The sequence below is a fragment of the Colletotrichum phormii genome (genome assembly GCF_030913505.1).
Source record: "Colletotrichum phormii strain CBS 102054 chromosome Unknown BDP81scaffold_23, whole genome shotgun sequence".
NCBI lineage: Eukaryota > Fungi > Ascomycota > Sordariomycetes > Glomerellales > Glomerellaceae > Colletotrichum > Colletotrichum phormii.
In genome coordinates, this window is record NW_026851465.1 from 444,812 (window position 1) to 463,919 (window position 19,108).

The 19,108-nt window shown below is 50.8% G+C and overlaps 8 protein-coding genes across 8 annotated transcripts; 4 read left to right on the plus strand and 4 right to left on the minus strand.

Moving 5' to 3' along the window:
* Positions 1-2,150: 2,150 nt before the first annotated feature.
* On the plus strand, positions 2,151-3,917 carry BDP81DRAFT_382519 (uncharacterized protein; the record flags this gene model as incomplete). Its single annotated transcript, XM_060586909.1, has 5 exons — positions 2,151-2,569; positions 2,683-2,780; positions 2,839-3,132; positions 3,216-3,463; positions 3,517-3,917. The coding sequence occupies 5 exons, from the start codon at positions 2,151-2,153 to the stop codon at positions 3,697-3,699; spliced, it is 1,242 nt and encodes a 413-aa protein (XP_060440716.1). The 3' UTR covers positions 3,700-3,917.
* A 950-nt stretch (positions 3,918-4,867) lies between these two features.
* On the minus strand, positions 4,868-5,236 carry BDP81DRAFT_305190 (uncharacterized protein; the record flags this gene model as incomplete). The annotated part of the gene is made up of 1 exon (XM_060583156.1): positions 4,868-5,236. A coding segment is annotated over one exon (369 nt), but the record flags the coding sequence as incomplete, so codon positions are not given.
* Positions 5,237-6,187: 951 nt separating this feature from the next.
* BDP81DRAFT_453462 (cytochrome P450) lies at positions 6,188-7,864 on the minus strand (the record flags this gene model as incomplete). Its single annotated transcript, XM_060592840.1, has 2 exons — positions 6,188-6,709; positions 6,773-7,864. 2 exons carry the CDS (start codon positions 7,862-7,864, stop codon positions 6,188-6,190), a joined length of 1,614 nt encoding a protein of 537 aa, XP_060440718.1.
* A 2,146-nt stretch (positions 7,865-10,010) lies between these two features.
* BDP81DRAFT_398359 (uncharacterized protein) lies at positions 10,011-11,741 on the plus strand (the record flags this gene model as incomplete). Its single annotated transcript, XM_060588448.1, has 2 exons — positions 10,011-10,704; positions 10,762-11,741. 2 exons carry the CDS (start codon positions 10,011-10,013, stop codon positions 11,739-11,741), a joined length of 1,674 nt encoding a protein of 557 aa, XP_060440719.1.
* A 178-nt stretch (positions 11,742-11,919) lies between these two features.
* On the minus strand, positions 11,920-14,214 carry BDP81DRAFT_500762 (POT family protein; the record flags this gene model as incomplete). Its single annotated transcript, XM_060595521.1, has 9 exons — positions 13,914-14,214; positions 13,801-13,856; positions 13,600-13,727; positions 13,234-13,525; positions 13,076-13,174; positions 12,778-13,027; positions 12,540-12,696; positions 12,230-12,476; positions 11,920-12,145 (listed from the first exon to the last, which is right to left on the minus strand). The coding sequence occupies exons 1-9, from the start codon at positions 14,061-14,063 to the stop codon at positions 11,920-11,922; spliced, it is 1,605 nt and encodes a 534-aa protein (XP_060440720.1). The 5' UTR covers positions 14,064-14,214.
* A 438-nt stretch (positions 14,215-14,652) lies between these two features.
* On the plus strand, positions 14,653-15,968 carry BDP81DRAFT_329332 (alpha/beta hydrolase fold-domain-containing protein; the record flags this gene model as incomplete). Its single annotated transcript, XM_060585301.1, has 5 exons — positions 14,653-14,869; positions 14,929-15,054; positions 15,108-15,262; positions 15,320-15,617; positions 15,676-15,968. 5 exons carry the CDS (start codon positions 14,653-14,655, stop codon positions 15,966-15,968), a joined length of 1,089 nt encoding a protein of 362 aa, XP_060440721.1.
* A 74-nt stretch (positions 15,969-16,042) lies between these two features.
* Positions 16,043-16,715, plus strand: BDP81DRAFT_329529 (uncharacterized protein; the record flags this gene model as incomplete). Its single annotated transcript, XM_060585322.1, has 2 exons — positions 16,043-16,311; positions 16,376-16,715. Coding segments are annotated over 2 exons (609 nt in total), but the record flags the coding sequence as incomplete, so codon positions are not given.
* Positions 16,716-16,753: 38 nt separating this feature from the next.
* Positions 16,754-18,740, minus strand: BDP81DRAFT_329489 (fungal-specific transcription factor domain-containing protein; the record flags this gene model as incomplete). Its single annotated transcript, XM_060585316.1, has 2 exons — positions 16,754-17,339; positions 17,395-18,740. The coding sequence occupies 2 exons, from the start codon at positions 18,738-18,740 to the stop codon at positions 16,754-16,756; spliced, it is 1,932 nt and encodes a 643-aa protein (XP_060440723.1).
* Between the last annotated feature and the right edge of the window lie 368 nt (positions 18,741-19,108).

Sequence of the window (19,108 nt, forward strand, 5' to 3'; positions counted from 1 at the left end):
GCAATAAAGTCAAGAATAAAATCGAATTGATTTGATGTGAAGGTTCGATATGCAGGCTTCTTTGGAAGCTTTCCAAATTCGTCAAAAGTTTTTGATACTCAACATTCTTCCCTCTTTTCGGCCTGTGGCATCTTGGCCTTGATCTTCCATGGAACATCTTTGACGTATAGTACGGAATAAATTCGCAGATATTGCCGGGGAGACTTTAACAAGAGGATTGATTAGCTCGAGTTACCCACATGTACCCAAGAAGGTAAACTGAACAACTCACCGGCAGAGCTTGTCCGCAAAGCCACCGCAGTTCTGAACGCAGTCTGTCGTGCTTTGGCAACTCTCTTGTGCCAAGGCCTGTTGCGAGAAGAAGGCCAGGGCGGTCACGGCGACGGAGATGACGTTGAAGCGCATGTTGGGCGGATTGTTGGAGTATACGGAGTAGTAGACGGATCTTGGTTACTTGGGTAGGGAAGGAAAGATTCTCTGTGTGATCAGAAGTGGTTACCTGATAACTTATATACCATCAGTCCGACCGAGTTATGTTACGTCGTCTCTCCACACTTTCATACGCGGCTACTCAAACGTCACAAAGGGATGCGAATGGGGCTTTTATTGTTGACTTAAGAGACTACACTGCTATTGCAGGACGCTTAAAGGCTCTGAGACATGTTGAACGTATGTGCATACGCTGGGATGATTGCCTCTATCGGTTTGTGCCAAAGACGCGTATACTTACTCTACAAAAAGCAGTTGTGACTAAACTTCAGTCGTCACACAATAGTAGTAAGAACCTAACAGCAAGCCCTACAACCTAGTCGTACGAGGTTTTGCCCCTTGTGGTTTCCCTTGCGGCGGTATTACCTATTACGATATACTCCGGACGGTTACTGGAACGGTGTGTAAACCAGAAGCCTGCGGGCTCTGGGTCGAAGGATAGGAGATACTGGCGGAATTGCGTTCTAGGGACGACCATAGCACTGTCTCGGGCAAGCCAGCGGCACCCAGAGACAGGTTAAACACATAGTTGCCTTTGGGCACGATTTGGAGGACGAGCTGGACTGTATCTAGTGATAGCTATAGGCCTACGGCCCTCCACGCCATATACCCTTCGGGAGGTCTGCCGCAAGGGCGGCTGCGCCCTTGCCGCTACGGCATTAAAATACAACAACAACAACAACACAAAGGTAGTAGACTATTTGCTCTTCCCTGAACTCTAGCTTTGGCAACATACATCTTCCGAAAAGCTACGGCTTGAGTGCAATACTTCTGACGTATTCTTTTTTGTTTCAGTTGTATTGGCGTGTCTTCTAATTAATCTTGGTTGTTCCTCGAGTCGATATTATTGTATCTGTTTGCACACGTGGTAAGAGTATTGAATCAGACTGAACTATGGCTCATCGACGGATGGTCGGAAATTCAATATCGGAACCTACAAGTACTCTGTACATGTACTTTATTGATATACTAGTAAGGCCGAAACGCTGTAGGTTGAGAAAATACCCCGATTCTTAGTAAACCCTAGTTGAGATAAAGTCCCACACTTGTGAAGTCCCTGGTTGGCGAGCCTAAGTGCTTACTAGATTGATCACGACATGCCGATACGCGATGGCGTAGTTTGAACCCCGTTATTGCAGCTCGGTATTTCCCAATTGATTCATAGCAACTGTCAGTCATTGAAGGCTGTATTCACTGCTTTACCTGGGTAATATTCTGAAGCTCATTTGGCTGTGTACTCATTTGATTTGCGAATGATGGTCCTATGCGATCTTCTCGTTCTTCCTTCCGACATGACGTGGGACGGAGGAAAATGGAAATATGGCTTTAGCAAGAAAATTTCAAGTGTTATTCCGGAGACTGTATCAAATGGCTCATTGGCAATGTGGTTATCCGGAATCGGAAAATTGTTCATGTTTAAACGGGCTGGTCACCGTTATCGGCTCTGCGCCAGCATCAAGACGCCGGGAACCTCCCATCACGTCATGCAGGACCAGTCTCCAGCAGGTAAGGATTAAAGTATTCCTGCAAGATCAATGAGAGCAGCACTATCATAAGACTCTTGAAGTCTCTTTCGCAGAAGATAATACCCCTGCCATCTTCATTCTGCTCTTCTTGAACATACCGCTGTGGTAAATCCGAGACGGACATCCTCACCGACTATGGCCGCAATCAAAGTAGAAAACCCCTCCACAACTCATTTGAGAGGTTCAGAAGAAGGGTCTTATGACCACATCACGTCGACTCTGCCGCCTTTTGAGGCCTTTGACGTCCCCGGTCACCAGAGCACTGCCGATTTTGGGCTGTCGTGGTCGGCAAGCTTTCCTCTCGGACTCAAACTTACCAAGCCCATCGATCTCTCCGAAAGCATCGATGCCCTCCAAAACCTCGCCCGTTTGGGGACTCTGAGCCGTTTGATCAAAAAGCATGGAGGTGCTATTCTCATTCGTGGTCTCCCGATCGAGACACCTCGCGATTATAGCAAAGTCGCCCACGCATTTGGCTTTCGTCCTCATATTGAAGTTGGACGTCCGCCACTCCGGACCGTTCTGGCTCCTAACGTCAAAACTGCAAATGAAGGGTAAGTAAAACGATTCGTACAGGCTGTAAAAGGGCAGCTCCTCATCATGGCTCAGGGCCAGACGTTTTGTTTGAATTCCAAGGGAGTCGTGAGTGCTGACGCATCGTGCCCAGTCCACCAGAGTTGCCCATATGGCCCCATAGTGAATATGGGTGGTCTACGATTAATCCGTCGTGGTTGACTTTCAGTGCACTCCAAATTCCAGAGTCCGGTATGCTCTGAAGCATAACACAACTATCATGTGAACTACGGCACTAATCATGAGGCAGACGGCGCAACACCCATCACCTCAGCTATCTACATTGCCCATGAGCTGTCACGCCTCAGGCCTGACTTTCTCTCTACCCTTCTGAATAAGGGTGTAAAATACGTATACCGTTACACAACTAAGCCACTCGTCTCCAACACCGGGACGAGCGTTCGTGGCGCTTACGGTCAGGAGGTCAGGGACGAAGATGACGAGGCCACGGCCCGGAGCAAGATCGAGGCTGAAGTCCGACGCCACAGCAACCGATTCGAGTGGCACGACGATGGAAGCTTGAGCGTGACGCACATTGTCCCTGGTGAGTTGAGTAGAAGTTTTCCCGGCTTCCGTGGATTCTAGGCTCGGAGCCTGGATAGATCTCAGGCTGACACGATGGCGAAGCCGTTCGCATCCACGATCCTACAGGGGCAACCGTGTTCTTTGGTAATGTCACCTCCGCCTGGGGCCGTAGCCGCCACCATGGTGCGACGCGACCTCCCTTCCGCGGTGATGACGGATCGTACCATCCTCCGCCGACGTACGGCGACGGAACGCCTATCGATGTCGATGACTTGGACCTGCTGCTGAAACTCGCGGAAGAGGGTGCCATCGACGTTGACTGGCAGAAGGGAGATCTGGTACTTCTTGACGTGAGTATCTGCCTCTGGGATTTGTGACGCTAGCACGATGTGGCTGACACGAGAGGCACTTTCCTCAGAACTACGCCGTGATGCACTCCCGTAACCCATGGAAGGGGCAGCGCCAGGTCCTCGCTGCTCTGTGGGATGATGACGGGAGGATCAGAGATTTTCCAGAAGGCTTGGAGTTGCTGAAGAGTAGTCCTAGGGTCCCTCGGACTGAGTCTGATGAGGTTGAAGGACATTGATTATCGGCCGCTTGAGGTCCTGATTGGATGAAGTGTGTAGTTTCACGAATATCATCCCCGTGCGAGGACGATCGTAGCCGCGACGTGACTAGTCAACAATTGGCCAAGCACACTACTCCGTTCATTTGATATGAAGTGGCAGATCTGGGGCTCACGCTTGGACGGCATGTACAAAGAGTTATGCACAGCTTCGTTCCTCGGAGTTTTTCAACTTGAATAAATCTTCAATGGAATGGATTACTACTCACGTGCTACTTCTTAGATCCTAGCTCAGACACTCTTACAGGCTATATCAAGGCTTACCTCCCTAATCATCAAGATGGGCAGGTTGCCCTCTTGACCCTCTTGGCGCTAGTTTCCGAGAGCTCCGCCAATCCAAACCAGCCACACGCGGAATCGAAGAGAGCGTCGAAGTTGTTGTAGAACATCCTGCCAGTGTTGATGAAAGGTAGCTTCGGTGCCACGGGTGCGCCCTCCAGAACGAATCCTGACGGCTGCATCGTCGCAGGATTGGGCTTGCCCGCACCCTGGGCGGTGACATTGTAAGTCGCAATCGGGTTCTTTTCGTTGGGAATGTGAACCACCACGACGCTTCCCTTAGCAGCAACCTGCGGGTGTGTCTTGATATACTTGGAAGTGACGTTCTTGACGTGCGATCTAACGTTTTTGTTGACCGCAACAAATGCCTGGGGAATGCCGGTATCAAAGAGGGCCTGGCCCTGGTCGTAGGGTGAGCTGTTGATACTGATTGCCATGTTCACCATGTTCCAGTCGATGGGGGACTTGGATCCGGATCGGACGTCGAGCTTCGTCTTGCAGGATCCCTCCGTGTTTTCGCTCGTAAGACCGACCTCGACACCATCTTTTTCCAGAATGTAGCCCTGGTGGATATCCGCCACAGGTCGACCCCCGATGGACACGATGTTGTCAGGGACACCTTGTCAGGCAGAGCATCGGGCTGCTCGGTACTCCATCTACCGAAGCCGACGCCCATGTAGTGGATATCTTTGGGGTACATTGTGATGTTGGACTTCTGCGCTTCCGTGCAGGAGCCCTGGGTTTTCCAGGCGCGGCAGATGCTGGCCTCAGTGACCACCATGATAGGCACGGAGGCGACAACGTCTTCGCCGGTTCCGCGCTCGTCCGTCTTTGCGGGAAAGGTGATGTTCGCATCGATCCAGTAACCTTGCCACAGTCTGCCGCTAGAGAAGAGATATTCGTTTCCCGGGTGAAATTTGTCGAATGTCGTTTTCTCGTCAAAACCGAGGACGCCGGCATCCATCATGACGCCGGCGGAGCCGGTGTCCATGCCGGCAGAGGGAATATTGATCGGCTTCTTCTCGATGTTGTATTTTGTCAGGACGGTGAATGTGAGCGAAGGCGTGGTGTCAATGAGAGGGAACTTGTTGATGAAGGGGATGAAAGCGGTGTTGCTTTCTGTGGCCTTGGGATATGTCGGGGGTCCCGAGGCCGGGCATGATGCCGCTGCAGCAAGCTCCATGAGAGCCGAGATGGCTAGGGTCGTAGAGAAGTGCATTTTGGATGAAGAAGATAGACCTGATGAGCTTGACTGAGAGATGTCGAGACGAAGATACCCGGAGGCCCTGGCCGGTGTTTAACAATTTGGATCTGCGAAACTTCAAGCGAGATAATCTCCTTCGAAAACTGTTGGTATTCCTTTCACAGGGAATTTGGTTCGAACCGTAGGGTCCTGGGGTGACGAAGTATCAATATCTCTGTATTGATTGATTCTGCGTAAGGAGTAGAAGGGAGATTCCAACCGGAGGTTGGGTGGGTAGTCGAGGTCTAATTGTACTCCCTCGAGGTGGCCCATGCTCTGCCCTTACTCGCGGTCGAATTGGACTTCCAATCCGACAAAAACCTTGACATCGCATCTAGAATATGCCCTTCAGCTTAACATCGTCGCTGAGGCTCAGCTGAATGTCTAAGAAGTCTGTGGCACCAAGACTTCCGAAAACGTGGCATGCAGTTCCAAAGAGAACAGCTAGATCTAGATGGCATTCTGATGGAGAATGCATGGCCGAAAAGTGTGGTCGGCCCACAAGCCATGTGTGGGATGCCGGAACCGGCGATAGTCGGCATGGTGTTGGTCTGGACCTCCACATCTCCGCAAACTATACTGAGACAAGGCATTTGCATCCCCAACTTTAAGCCATGCTAATTCCAGCGGACAAGCAACTAGGAAATTTCCCCACGGTGGTCTTTATTCTTAGATAAAAGCATCTACAGTCGTATATCATCCTCTGATCAGGAAGAAGACGTCCTTGGGAGGCTCGTAAACCATTCGACGCCAACGAGCTGGAGTACGCCTAGCTTCTTTGCGTACTTTACTCTGCGTACGAGATTTAAACCTCAATCCAATCGAAAATCCCGTGTTCTATCAATGTCCAGTGTCTTCGGTGGAATGCGACGCCACTGAAAGTCAATGGCAAACCCGGCAACTCTCTCCCGGGTTGACTGCACTTGACTACTCAAACCTCTTCAGCCATTTGTCTGCCTTGATCCATTCCTCAACAAGATGTCGCTGTCGTCCCTCGCCACGGACTTTGAAGCTGACATCGAAAGGCTTTGGACCAGTGAGGATCGCATCTTTGAAGGCAGTCTGCATCGAAGTATCCAGCATCGTATTCCCCGGTACAACATCAAAGCACCAAAGGAGCTTTGACATGGTCATCAACATGCTATTCTCAGCCATTCGCTGACCGGCGCAAATTCTTCTCCCAGCTCCGAAGCTGTGTGTAGGCCGGCGCGACTGATCTTCGATTGCCCCCTTGGATTCCTGATCGCGACTCTTGACACCCAGTGGATTCTTCATGAATCGTTCCGGCTCAAAAGTGTCCGGATCCTCGTACTCATCTGCGTCGTGATTGATGGCCCAGATGTTCATGAGAATTGTGGTTTCGGCGGGGATATTGTAGCCCTTGTAAATATCGTCGCGAGTTGTTGCGTGAGGAATAGCCATGGGGAATCCTGGTCGCCACCTGAGAGTCTTCAGAGCAAGTTAGACTACCAGAAGTCATACACAGGCAACGTCCATGCAAGAAATACTGACCTCAAGAAAGCAAGCCTTGATATAAGGTAATGTTTCTGCAGTTAGGCGTTCACCACGAACACCACTTTCGCCAAACACCGCATCAACTTCTGCTTGCGCTCTTTTCTGGATGTCTGGATATGCAGCCACGGCCAACACAAAAGTTTCGAAAGCACTGGCAGTTGTGTCCGAGCCTCCTTCCATCAGAAAGCCGGCGATGTACTCCAGCTCAATATCGCTGTAACCTTCTTTTTCGTTATCGCGCAAGAGTCCCGCCACGAAACTATCTTCGGCCTTCCCCTGACCAATCCGTGCTTTTGCGTCCTCGAACAAGTCATGATACAATCCGTTCTGTTTCAACTTGAGGTCTGCGGCTCTCAGCTTCCAACCTCGCCAGGGCGTTAGGAAATCCGGGACGTATCGCAAGAATGGTAGTACATCGAAAGGGGGAACGGCGCCCTGATCCAGCATGCCTGCCCACTCTGCTTGACATTCAAAGAACTTCTTGATCTTGCCCTCGTCGCTAAAATCCTTTCCGCGGGTGCCAAAGACGCTTGACATGATGATGGCGCCAAAGTACCTCAGAATGTGCTCGTGGTATCCAGCAGGCTCACAAAGCAACTCATGCATCATTTGCGACGACTCGGCGTCTTGCAGCAACACAAGCTTGTCAACCTCTTCGTCCTTCAGAAAGTCTGTGATCGTCTTTCTCTCTTTCCTCCACTTGGGCCCGTACCGCATAAAGACGAGATGAATGTCACCTGGCGGGGGTAGCACGTACTCCACGATAGGCACGTACGGTCGGGACGAGTAGAGGGCCCCGCGCTGGTCGAGGAGATCGCGCACGGATTGCCAGGTATTGAGGACGACGGCTTTGTTGCTGGGTCCGAGTGACAGGCCGACGAGGCCGTGCGATCCGTACGTGCGGCTCCATGCTGCAAACTGGATGAAGGGTTTTGTCAATGGGATTTGATGGAGGTTTCCGAGGAATGGTATGGTAGGAGGCCCTGAAGGAAAGTTGATGTTGGACTTGGAGCTCTGGAGGCGAGGGCGTATGAACAGATACACTAGAAGTGCGCCTGCAACGCTCAGTGCAAGTGTCAAGATCGCCATTTTGGAAGTCAGAGATAACCCAGAGTGAACCTGCTTCACCTCGATTCCAAGAATGCCACTCAATTAAATACCCAAACATTGTTGAATTGACCTCCGCACTTATCCTGGCTTCTCGCAAATAAGAGTCATCTCATTGGCTCGCAGACGTTGGGATGAGTAACGGCACGCATATGCGTGTAACGCTCTGCTTACGCTGTCCGGCATGATTTTATCATTTCATTGCTGGAAAATCAAGTCTCAGGCAGCATTGAAGACAGATTGGAGATGATCTACTGTATAAGACATGGTGCTAAGGAGTACATAGGCAAATCGGACTGTTGGCAGTTCAACTCATACATCCAGGCGGTTGGAGTCCATCCGTCGCTGACATGTCAACGGCATTCTCCAAATAAAGAGAATAGCCTAGCAAAGGAGAGATTTACATGTCAGTATTTACATCGGCCTTCACATCTCGCCCATTTCTTGATTGTTCAGGAGAGCTTGAGATTGTAATTGAGAGCGAGTTTGCGAGCCAGTGCCGTTGTGCAGAACATCGCAATAGATACGGTTAGCGGCGGCAACATGTCAGACAGAACTACGCGCAAACATATGGGAACAGCACTCATACTAGGAAAAGGAACAGCCAAGGAGCGGGAAGAAACGTCAATCTTTTGACATAGGCACTGACATTATCCAAGTCCACTTGACCAAAGACAGGAATCACCAAATAAGGTCGGGTTGATATGAAAGTAAGCTTGAGTGGACCGCAGCAGGATTCATCGCGTAAATACGAGCAAACCGAATCCAACTCAAGATTCCTTGTGCTCGCAAGACAGTCCTTTCTGAGACTAAGATGATGGCTGCCCCATAGAAAGAGACTGAAGACGGGCGCCACTCGATCGACACATGAAGGGTTCTGAGGGCAGAGTATGCTCCGCTTCACAACCCACCGCACGCCACGCCTACCGCCCTTGACAGTCTGTCAGGTGTACTGTCAGGTCAGAGTAAATGTTGTGTCACCGCGATAACTAACAGGGACTGCGGCCGAACCCTCGACTTCTCGAAGGGAGCTAAGGCCCTGGAGTGGTCACTACCATGAGTGAGAAGACGGGATGATGTGCGGACACGGATGGGATGAACACTCCATGTCCGCATCGCATCATCTGTGCGTCCAGGGGGGGTGATCAGGAAGACATATGCAGATGCACATGTGAAATGCAAGATTACGGATGTTTTTTACTCCCTGCAGCGGGATCTTGTATGCTTAGGATTTAGCTGAGACAGAAACAAACATAAGCATATCAAATCTCTTTCAAGTTTCTTCAACGTCGGGACGCACCACCACTTGGTGGTCAAGACGCGTCGATCGTGTCTCTGAATACCAAGACATCTTACCCCCTTTCAACTCTTTTCCGACTCAAGACGTATGAAGGAGGTGGAAATTCCATCAGACTTATCAAATGAAGACCTTTTGTCGAGCCCACAAGGGAATAGGCACCACAGCCGCATGGACAATTGGCGTCGATTAGCGCTTCTCGTCCTCAGCAAACAACAAACGCCACTCTTCCGATGTAACCGCTAGCTGTATCATAGGAGGCCGCCGCGTCTCGCAGCCGATTGCGCTAGCTTCGAGGCCGCCTACCCGCCAGCCGCAGAAAAGAAACTGGCGGGAGCGTTCCTGGGTGATGGGGTAAAAGTCCGTAGCTTTGACGGTGGAAACTCTTGGAGCTGTGCCTTTTTCAGTCTAGAAGAGGCGAGTGAACGACAAGGCTCGGACCTCCTCATCACAGCTAGTGCAATCCTCATATCCGCATTGACCTCGAACCTCTCCCTTCCCCTACGGCCTAGGGGACGAGGGGTGGCTGTCTCTAATACCCTCACTCTCGCAATTGTCTGCGGGCTGAGAGGCTTCTGATCCTACTCGTTGTGTTCTTCCCTACCTCTCACTCCAGTCATTCGTTCGTGATCGGGGCCTTCCTTCGTTTGAGGTGCTTCTTTTTTAATTCTAGCTTTACTTACACAGCTGCATGACAGGAGCATTCGAGACTTCAAGCTGGCGTTTGCTAACCGTCGCTTGAAGAAACAACTGCATATCAACATACGACCTTACAACATATAGACATTACACATATACAACAGAACAGCAGGACCTGGATAATAATGCACCATGGTTGATCAAGGAATCCACCGGAGATGGTACGAAATCGCGGGGAAGCTTTTCAACCGGGGCCTAATTGGAGACATTCTCAACACACCCGGCGCCATCGTCAGTCAAGTATTGTCGTCGCCGGCGACGACAACACAGGAGAACGTTCAGGCAGAGGGTACACCAGCGGCAGCGGCAACGACACAGGCCGCTGCTGCACCGGCTGCAACAACACAAGCAGCCGTTGCTCCTGTAGCCGCGACGACATCACCGGCCGCACAACAACCTGCTGCATCGCCGGCGGCGACGACGAAGCAGGAGCAACAGCAAGCTGCCACAACACCAGTCGCTCAGGCGCCAGCAGCGGCAGCGACCACATCACAGCAGGCAGCCCAGGCATCACCAACAACAGTTGCGGCAGCAGATCCTCCGGCAGCTTCAACTACCTCTTCGAAGGTTGCAGCTGCTGCTTCATCAACGCCAGCTGCAGCTGCTACAACTGTCCCGGCAGCCGCTGAGAATGCAGCCTCATCACCAGTGCTATCACCAGCAGCTACATCACAGGGGACGGGAACAAGCGTGGCCGGGGTTGGAGCTGCGGGTACCTCAAGTACGAGATCTGGTGGGACCAATGCTACACAAACACCATCACCGAACTACGAGAATACATCACCATCAAACAACCAGGGACCCTTGGTTGCCACTGGAGTCGTACGTAAGTGCATCTCCGCAATTTCGCTTTATAGCTGCGTTTATACTAATCGATATGCAGTGGGTATCGTAGTGCTCATGGGACTCTCCCTTTTGATATTCTGGTGCTACCGCCGGAGAAGAGCAGCCCAACATTGTCATGAAGCCGTTGCCCCCGAGAGTCCTAGCAACGAGTACGGTCCAGCCTCGCCTTTCCGCGACCACGTCGATCAGAGTTTTACTGAAATGACTGAGACTCGTACGGTCTCCAGCGAAGATGACTTCACCATTCGACACCCCGAACCCGGGTACCAGCCCCCGTCTCAGCCGCCGATGTCGCCTCAAACACAAGATACAACAAGAACAAACCCATACGCAGCAAGTCCTTTCTCATACGCTCAAGCACAACAATACGTTCAATCGCTCGCAGGCACAGGGAATTTCGGCTTCCCACCACCACCTCCTATCCCGGAGCCATCACCTATCCGCATCTTCAGATGGCCAACTCGCTCATCCCGCAGCGGCAACTCTACACCCAGCGTCCTTTCCGCGTTCCGCACACCAAAGACGCCTACTCGTACTCTCTCTCGGGCGTCTCGAAGTACCGTGTCATCGATGCTATGGCACGGCCGCAGAGACGTCGCCCGGAGGACCATAATCCGTGCTCCCGGATCTCAAAAGTCGGCTAAGTCGCGTACCAACGGCTCTTCTCATAGCCCCGAGAGCACAATGCCAGAGGGCCTACATACTCCCATCCTTGATTGGCTTCACTGGATCCGCGGCCATCAACAAGTAGAGCCCGACCCGGAGATGAACCATCGAAAGAGCTTCGCCAGCACCACGGAGAGCTCCATTTCCGAAACAAGCGTTGCAAGCACGGCCAGTAGCGGTGTCTTCTCGCCCACACTCCTTTCATACCACCCCCCGGCCAACACGCCGAGTATCGCAACCGATACCATCCAATTTCTACCTCTGCCTCTGTTCAAAAAGAGGGCTAGTGACGTCAATAGTGAGGTCACGATGGAACCGTCCGGGACCGTCCGCATCTCAAGTTTTGGATGACGACGGAAAACAAAACCTAATCAATCCCATTTTTGGGCCACAGTCGCTCATTGCATGGCTCAGGTGTTCTGATTTAGCAAATACTCTATTTTCATTCAGTAAATATTAAGTCTAAACAAACTACTCAAACACAATGTGCCCAAGTCTCAACTCGCAAATGTGCTTCAACTGGACTAACTCAAGGTTCTGTGCCATCGATGATCACTTCTCGCTCCATACCTTTCTTGTTCCACCCAGGATAAAAGCATGCATAAAAGGCGCACCCTGACACGAATCCAACAATGCCCAGCGAGCCATACATCCAAACGAGGTAAGGGTCCTGCGAAACAGGCGCAAGCGCAATGCAAATGGCGGCGGCTATGCCAATAGTCAACCAAAACAGGGCGGACACAACCGAACGAAGACTGAAGTTAAATGACGTTGTCAGCAATGGAATCTTGTTGAGACCCCTGACTCCTGAGTCCAGAAGTATATACCGGTAAGCTTACTTCTTTGGGGCCTGGGTGAAGGCTAGCTCCAGCCCGGTGACGATGATGAACGCCTCGGAAAACGCCACGAGTATGTAAGCGGGTGCCTGTATCCAGACGTGGATACTTTTCGGCGGAGAGTTGTAGATGTAGTGCTGCAGGACACTGGCGTAGACCATTGATACGGAGGCGAATAAGAAGCCTACGAAGATTCGGGTGACGGGATCAAAGTCGATGCGATATTTACGGAACATGGGATACACAATCACTAGGAGGGTTCGTCAGTATTGACACGGCGGAACCAGCAGAAACCGTGGAAGCAATCACTCACCGTCTAAGAAAGGGATGAAGATGCACAGGGCGATGGGATCCAGATTCTGCAGCAGATCATTTGGAGTCCCATGCAAGGCCATCTCACCCGCTTGAGAAATGAGATTATTCCAGATTTGGATCCAGCAAATGAAGTAAAGGGGGAAGAACAAGAACATCTAGAAATTGAGTTGGAAGGTCAGCTTTGCACTCATCTCATGCCGACTTAAATGGAAGAGGAGCATCTGTGGACTTATTACCTTGCAACTCTTTAGACCTCGCATAACATCCATCACGTAGGCATCAGTGTATCTAGCCTCACTTGCGATCACGTAGTCTCCATCATGTCCGGACTCTCTCAGAGCCGAAGGAGTCGCGTTGTTGAACCCCTTTTCTTTGATAGCGATGCGAGTCACTTGGAGAGCATCGATTATGGCAGAGCCTTCTGGAGGAACCTTGACGTATTTCTTCTGTCCGGAGATAATAATGGCAGCAGAAATGATGATGGCACTGTGGCTGTCAGCGATCGCAAATGCCATTAGACTTTCTGGCTCTTACATGAGTGGGATAAGGTATGCCAGCCAGAACGAATGGTGTGCCTCGACGTTGACAGTGATCAATGGCGACAATGCCCCAATGTTGACAACCCAGTAGAACCTGTACAAGTGTTAAGAACTCTAGGACATTTACGTAAAATACGGTGCGGAGACGCTTACCACATGAAAAGTCTCTGGACTGTTAGTTCAGGGTCGACCAACACTTCTTCGCCTGACTTCAAAGTTCTGACCACCGGGTGTGTGTTCTGGTATTGCTCTGCACACATCGGTGTCACGTTGGCCTTGATACCACCTGTGCCAAGTCCAATCGTAATCATAGCTGCAATCAAACCGCCAAATCCCGCACCGTTTGTGATTGAAGATGGTGTAGAAGTTGCGACGAGAATGACGAGGCCGACGATGTACACGGCACAGGCCGCAAGAATCGCCTTGAATTTTCCAAGGTACTGGTCTACCATCCTCAATGTTAGCGGTACTGATTCAAAACAAGAGTCAAAGCGAGACCGAGAGTGAATCCCAACTTACCGGCGATGATGGCCCCAATCACGGTGGATGCGTAGGCCCAGAACTTGAAAAAGTTACCCAATGCCGTAGCTACTGCTTGACCCCGGCCGAGGGCCCCAGGAAGATCGGATGTAGGATCATAGGGATTGCTATCGATTATCAGAGTCATTCAATTTTTCAAACACGCGTACTTCTTTGACATCGGGTTCTTGCTGTCCTCACTTGATGTAGTTTTGAATTGGACCGCTAAGTCCAAAGTACGTGAACCTCTCTCCGAGCTGTGAACCTGTGTTAGATCTTGAAATGCTACTAAGCCCTGGGATCCAGATACGTACCTCAACAACTAGGATCAACAGGGCGACAGTTGGGAGTTTATCCGGGACTCTTTGCAAACCTTGCCATTGTTGTGCAGGCAACTTGAGAGGCCCATCGGGTTGCACCTGTGCCTCTTCTGGGCCGGTAATGCGATCCTTAGTATCGGCCATTGTGGATGCTCAGCAATAGTGCATATGGAATCTGAAAAAGGTAATGGTCATTGATAATCGAACGAAATGATCCAACAGGGTGGCATATCCTGAAGTCATATACATGACCTTGATTCTCATCCCGATTATTGACGCTCCGAGTCTTGGTTCCCTAGTTCCTTGACTCGATCCGGCGCGGAGGATAAAGCGGGGTCTCCCGGACATGGACAAGCATCATCAGATACCATGAAAGATAACGCTGGGGCATTTTTGCAAATTCTGATTGGTGGCGTTCTCTGGCCTATCATTGACCATACACCAGGAAGAACGCCGCCAATGAAGTCCATCACCGTCATCAAAATGGGGATTTCGGCCGTGGTCTCCACCAAGATCGGCCATTTGAACGCCCCCAATGGGGTGTAAAGTCGGCGGCAGACGGGAATGAGGATGAAGAAAGGTCCTCCGGTCCGGAGATAGAGGCCCGATTGAGAGATAACGTGGATTGATATCAAAATGATTGTTTCTTCAATGCCCTCGCTGTCAATATTCGCTGACAGAGTTTCAACCTACCAAATCTAGATTTCCGTAAGTCGATTAGACTTGTTCGACTATGACTGTTGCAAGGAAACTCAGAGAGTCACAGCAGACGCCAGAGCCAGCCGCTGGTAGACTTACTTTTTCCGCAACCCACTACCCCGGTATCGACCCTCAATGGGTTCAACTATGGAACGAGCACGGCGGATCAATGGTGAGAGCGGACGAAGTTGCACTTGAGGAATATCGAATGGACCCAGCCAAGTACAGTTTTACCTATCCAACATACAAAGGTCCGTTTCTTTTCATTGCAAAAGCGTATTGAGAGTGATACTAAAAAGTAAACTCATAGGCCCAGAAGTCTTCCATGTGGAAGATCGAAAGGTCCCAGTGACTACACCTGCTGGGAAGGTATCCGTAAGAATATACTCTCCTGAGGGCCCCGGGCCTTTTCCAGTACATCTCAATTTTCATGGAGGTAAGAGAAAGTCCGGGTGATCTGACTATACTGTGCTCATATTATACTCACAGGTGGCTGGGTACTGGGCGGGCTCCAGAGCGAGGCTGCATGGTGCCGCCATATTTGCAACAAGTCTAACATCAAGGTCATTGATGTAGACTACCGTATGGGACCAGAGCATAAGTTTCCGACAGCCATCTACGACTGTTGGGACGTGGTTAAATGGGTTAGTACTGCCTCGAGCCGGGTCTCACAACTTTTCAACTGATATACAGTGATACAGGCCATCAAAAACGCGGATGGGTTAGACATTGATCCCACAAGTGTTTCTTTCGGCGGGCTTTCGGCAGGTGGCCAGATGTCAGCGGTACTTGCTCATTTTGCAAGAGACGAGGCCATCGCAATCAAGTTGCATCTCATGATTGTTCCAGCAACCGACATGAGATACTGCCACAGAAGCATCAGGCAGCTCAACAAGTCAAATTGCCCATATGAGAGCGCTCGTTTATACCGAGATCTTCCTTGGGGGCCTATTGGCCGAGAACAATGGTTTTTGAAGTATTGGCTCGGGGAAGATGATGGTGAGGATACAATGAAAGACTTTATTTCTGGAAGCACGCGCTAATTCCATGAACACAGATGAACAAGCACGATTGCTCAACGATTGGATCCTGACGCCGGTACTCGCGCCAAACTTTGCTGGCTTGCCACCTGCCCATATCGTCACTGCAGAATTTGATTTGGAAAGGGACGAGGGAGAGTATTACGGGAAGTTACTACAAGATGCAGGGAACGAGGTTTCGATGAAACGGTACACAGGGGTTCCTCATGCATTTGCTCACTACAACCATCCAGAGCGGGGTCTTTCTAAGAGCTTTGATTTCATCGACGATACGGTTGAGCTACTTAGGGCAGTGCATTATGAGAGCTGAGAGTTGAGATCTATAAACTAGAAAAGACTGTTGAGACTTGCTGTTCTTAAGACTTCATTGCATCGGGCAAGTGCCTGAGATCCAAGCTCCTAAATATTGGGTCTGCGTTCTCTCGCCCGGATGCTAGGGTTGTTTTCAACTGTACTGGCAACAGCTCAAAAGACCTGCCAGGTGTTGAGGATTCCAAACGTTATCCGACCAGAGGCCAAATCGTGTTGGCCAAGGCCGCTCATGTGCAGAAAAATATTATGCGACATGGCAGAAACTATAAGACGTACATCATTCCAAGACCCTGGTCAAACGGAAATGTAGTTCTCGGAGGATATATGCAGAAGGGTGTTGGGTGACTCTCTTTCCTTGACTCGAATCTCGGCCTTGAGGACTTCTATCGCTAACATCCGCTGTAGAACGAGTGACACTTTTGCATACGAGACCGAGTCCATTCTGCAACGAACATCTGCTCTTCAAGTTAGCAGCGAGCTTACCGAAGCCGAGCCAGAGGTGCTCGCTAGCTTTTCCGGTCTTCGGCCTTCGCGCGAGGGTGGTGCCAGAGTCGAGCTGGTCGAGCTGATTGTCGATGGCCAGACGCGTGTTCTTGTCCACAACTACGGGGCGAGCGGCACGGGCTTCCAGGCCGGATATGGCATTGCGTTGGAGGCTGTCGAAGCCATTGAAGATGTTCTGCAAGGCATTGCGCAGAATCATACTGGAGCTAAACTTCGACGTTTCGATATCAATTCGAGTTGATAGTCACTGTAGAACAAGCCCAGAGAAAGGACATTCATTCATGCAGAATCCGCGGCTTTGAATGCTGCTTCGATGTGCGCCTCGAGATGGAAGACGTTGGCAAGCCCGCGCCAAAAAAGAGCGTCGATCCTCAGTAACCCCAGGCGGAGGAACGAGAATGACGCTACTTTCAATCGAAGACTCTTCCGTGTCGACTGCAAATCAGTAATCCAATCGGAGGCTTCTTGATAAGTATGTGAGGAGATAGCCATTGTCATTTGAGTGAAGCAAATCGAGGAAACTATGAGCTGAGTCCAAGATGACCAGAAGACGTTATCTGTGTCTGAGCTTAAGCTCTTCACGACATCGGAGAGACCGCGAGTGCAGTCTCTCATGGCTTCTCTTTGCTCTTCCATTGGATTCGCCCTCTCGTCAGATGCGTTGTAGCCTGTTGAGCCTTGGACCAGTACTGGACGAAGTCCAGCCCGCAAGATTATCATGCGAACGTAGAGGTAGGCAAGACGTTGAGAGTTTGTTGTCGAGCCAGCCAGGACTGAGACAGAGGAAAGACTTTGAAGTAAGGGTTTCGTCAAGACAGTAGTCTTATCATTGCTCTTGGCCAAGTCATTAACAGCGCGGGCTGAACTGTTGGAAACATTAGCATTGTGGGGGGTAAAATCAAAACAGATGCACCTCTTACTAAAGGCTGGTGAGTGCCGAGTTGAGAATTTCAGTTACGGCGGAGAAGTGTAATAGCTGCGTCTCGTCTTGATCCCGCATTCCGGAACCAATAGAACTTGCATGTTCGACCGCGGCAATGAGCCAGTTATCTCGGTGAATCAGTGTCGGTGACCCCTGAACGCAGGCTGTCCATGTATCGACGGCAAAGATGCAAAACGATAGCCTCTGCCGTTGACCCTTTTGCCAATCTGGCATCGACCACCCCGAGGGATCCAGATGGAGACCTAGTGTAGTTGCGCAGGCAACCAGTCTCCCCAAAATGTCCCGTCTGTATACCGTATCTGCGACGAGAGGATCTGCAGATGGGCGTAAAGCAAGGAGCAAGAGAGTCTGAGCAACCGCTATGCTTGGCGAGTGGACTTCGAAGATGAGAGCCTTGTTGATGATTTGGGCCAAGGCAGGATAAGGAGGCTTGTCATATGCAACGTCGACACTTAGCTTATCGTCATGAAGCGCAAAAGGTAAAGTGATAGAGTAGATAGCAGCAAGGAGATGTGGAGGTGATGAAGATGGTTCTACAGGTTGTGCTGTCGACAAAATGGGCCACCAGGGCTGGATGAAGTCCCAGAAGAGTTTGATGAGACGCTGACCGACAGCGACTGGAATGATATCTTCTAGTTCCTGTCCGTTCACAATATCTTCTGGATGGTTGGAGCCAGCCTCTTGTCTACGACGAGAGAAGATGGATTGCTGCGAGACGAGAAACTGACAAGGCACTGGTTGGTCTTGCACCGAGTGAATAGCAAGCTCCTTGAATCCGAACATGCCGCGGTCATCAAATCGATAATGACGCAGGAGAAGAGGGTCCATGTCACCGCTGAGACCTAGCAATTGCGGGTTGGCACCAGGAGGATACTCGGCCTCTTCCTTCGAGCTTGATTGACGAGATGTACTCCTCATCCACACGGCTGAAGGTGTGCTTGGAGCTTGCGGGCTTCGGAACATGGCCTCGAATTCGGATTGGATTGTGGTAAAATTGAAGTCTCCAGTATAATTCAACTGATCAAGCTCCTTGTCTGGAAACTGCGTGAAAATTTGTGATGGGCTTGGCATTGTCGTCGCTGATGCAGGTATTCGTGAACCAACATGAGATGAGCTCGACCCGTCGCCTGTATTAGGGCCGTCATCGGACGTCAACAGCCTCTTCCTTGGCACAGCAGCCTCGACGAAAGTACACCGTCGGTTGTGTGATACGCATAGGCGGCATGGCGGCGCTTGTTCAATCCGACAGGCGGTCTTGCGGGAGCGGCAGAAGTCACACGGGCGCTGGCGCTTGCTCATATATCTTCGCTGTTGACCAGACATGCTGCTGAGATGACGCTCAACGCGTCGTGGCTTTTCAACAGCAAGCAACTCGTTGATTAGGCTGCCTGGGAGCTTGCTTACAAACCATCTACAAGGACGCGATGTACAAGCAGCGAGTTGGTATCAAGGTCATTGCTGGACAAGATGAAGGCGAGGCAGAGCATGTGATTGATGTCTCCCCTGGCCTGAGTGGTGGGGTGTGACAGGAAGAAGATGCTACTCGAGTCAAGAACGCGCGTGGATCACGGGTAAGCCAAATTTGATCGCGCGGCTGGCACCGGCTGGCGAGCTGTCCATCCGAAAGCATTTTGGTAAGAACATGAAGACATTGAACCTTACAACTAAACGCAACACCAAGCGGAACACTG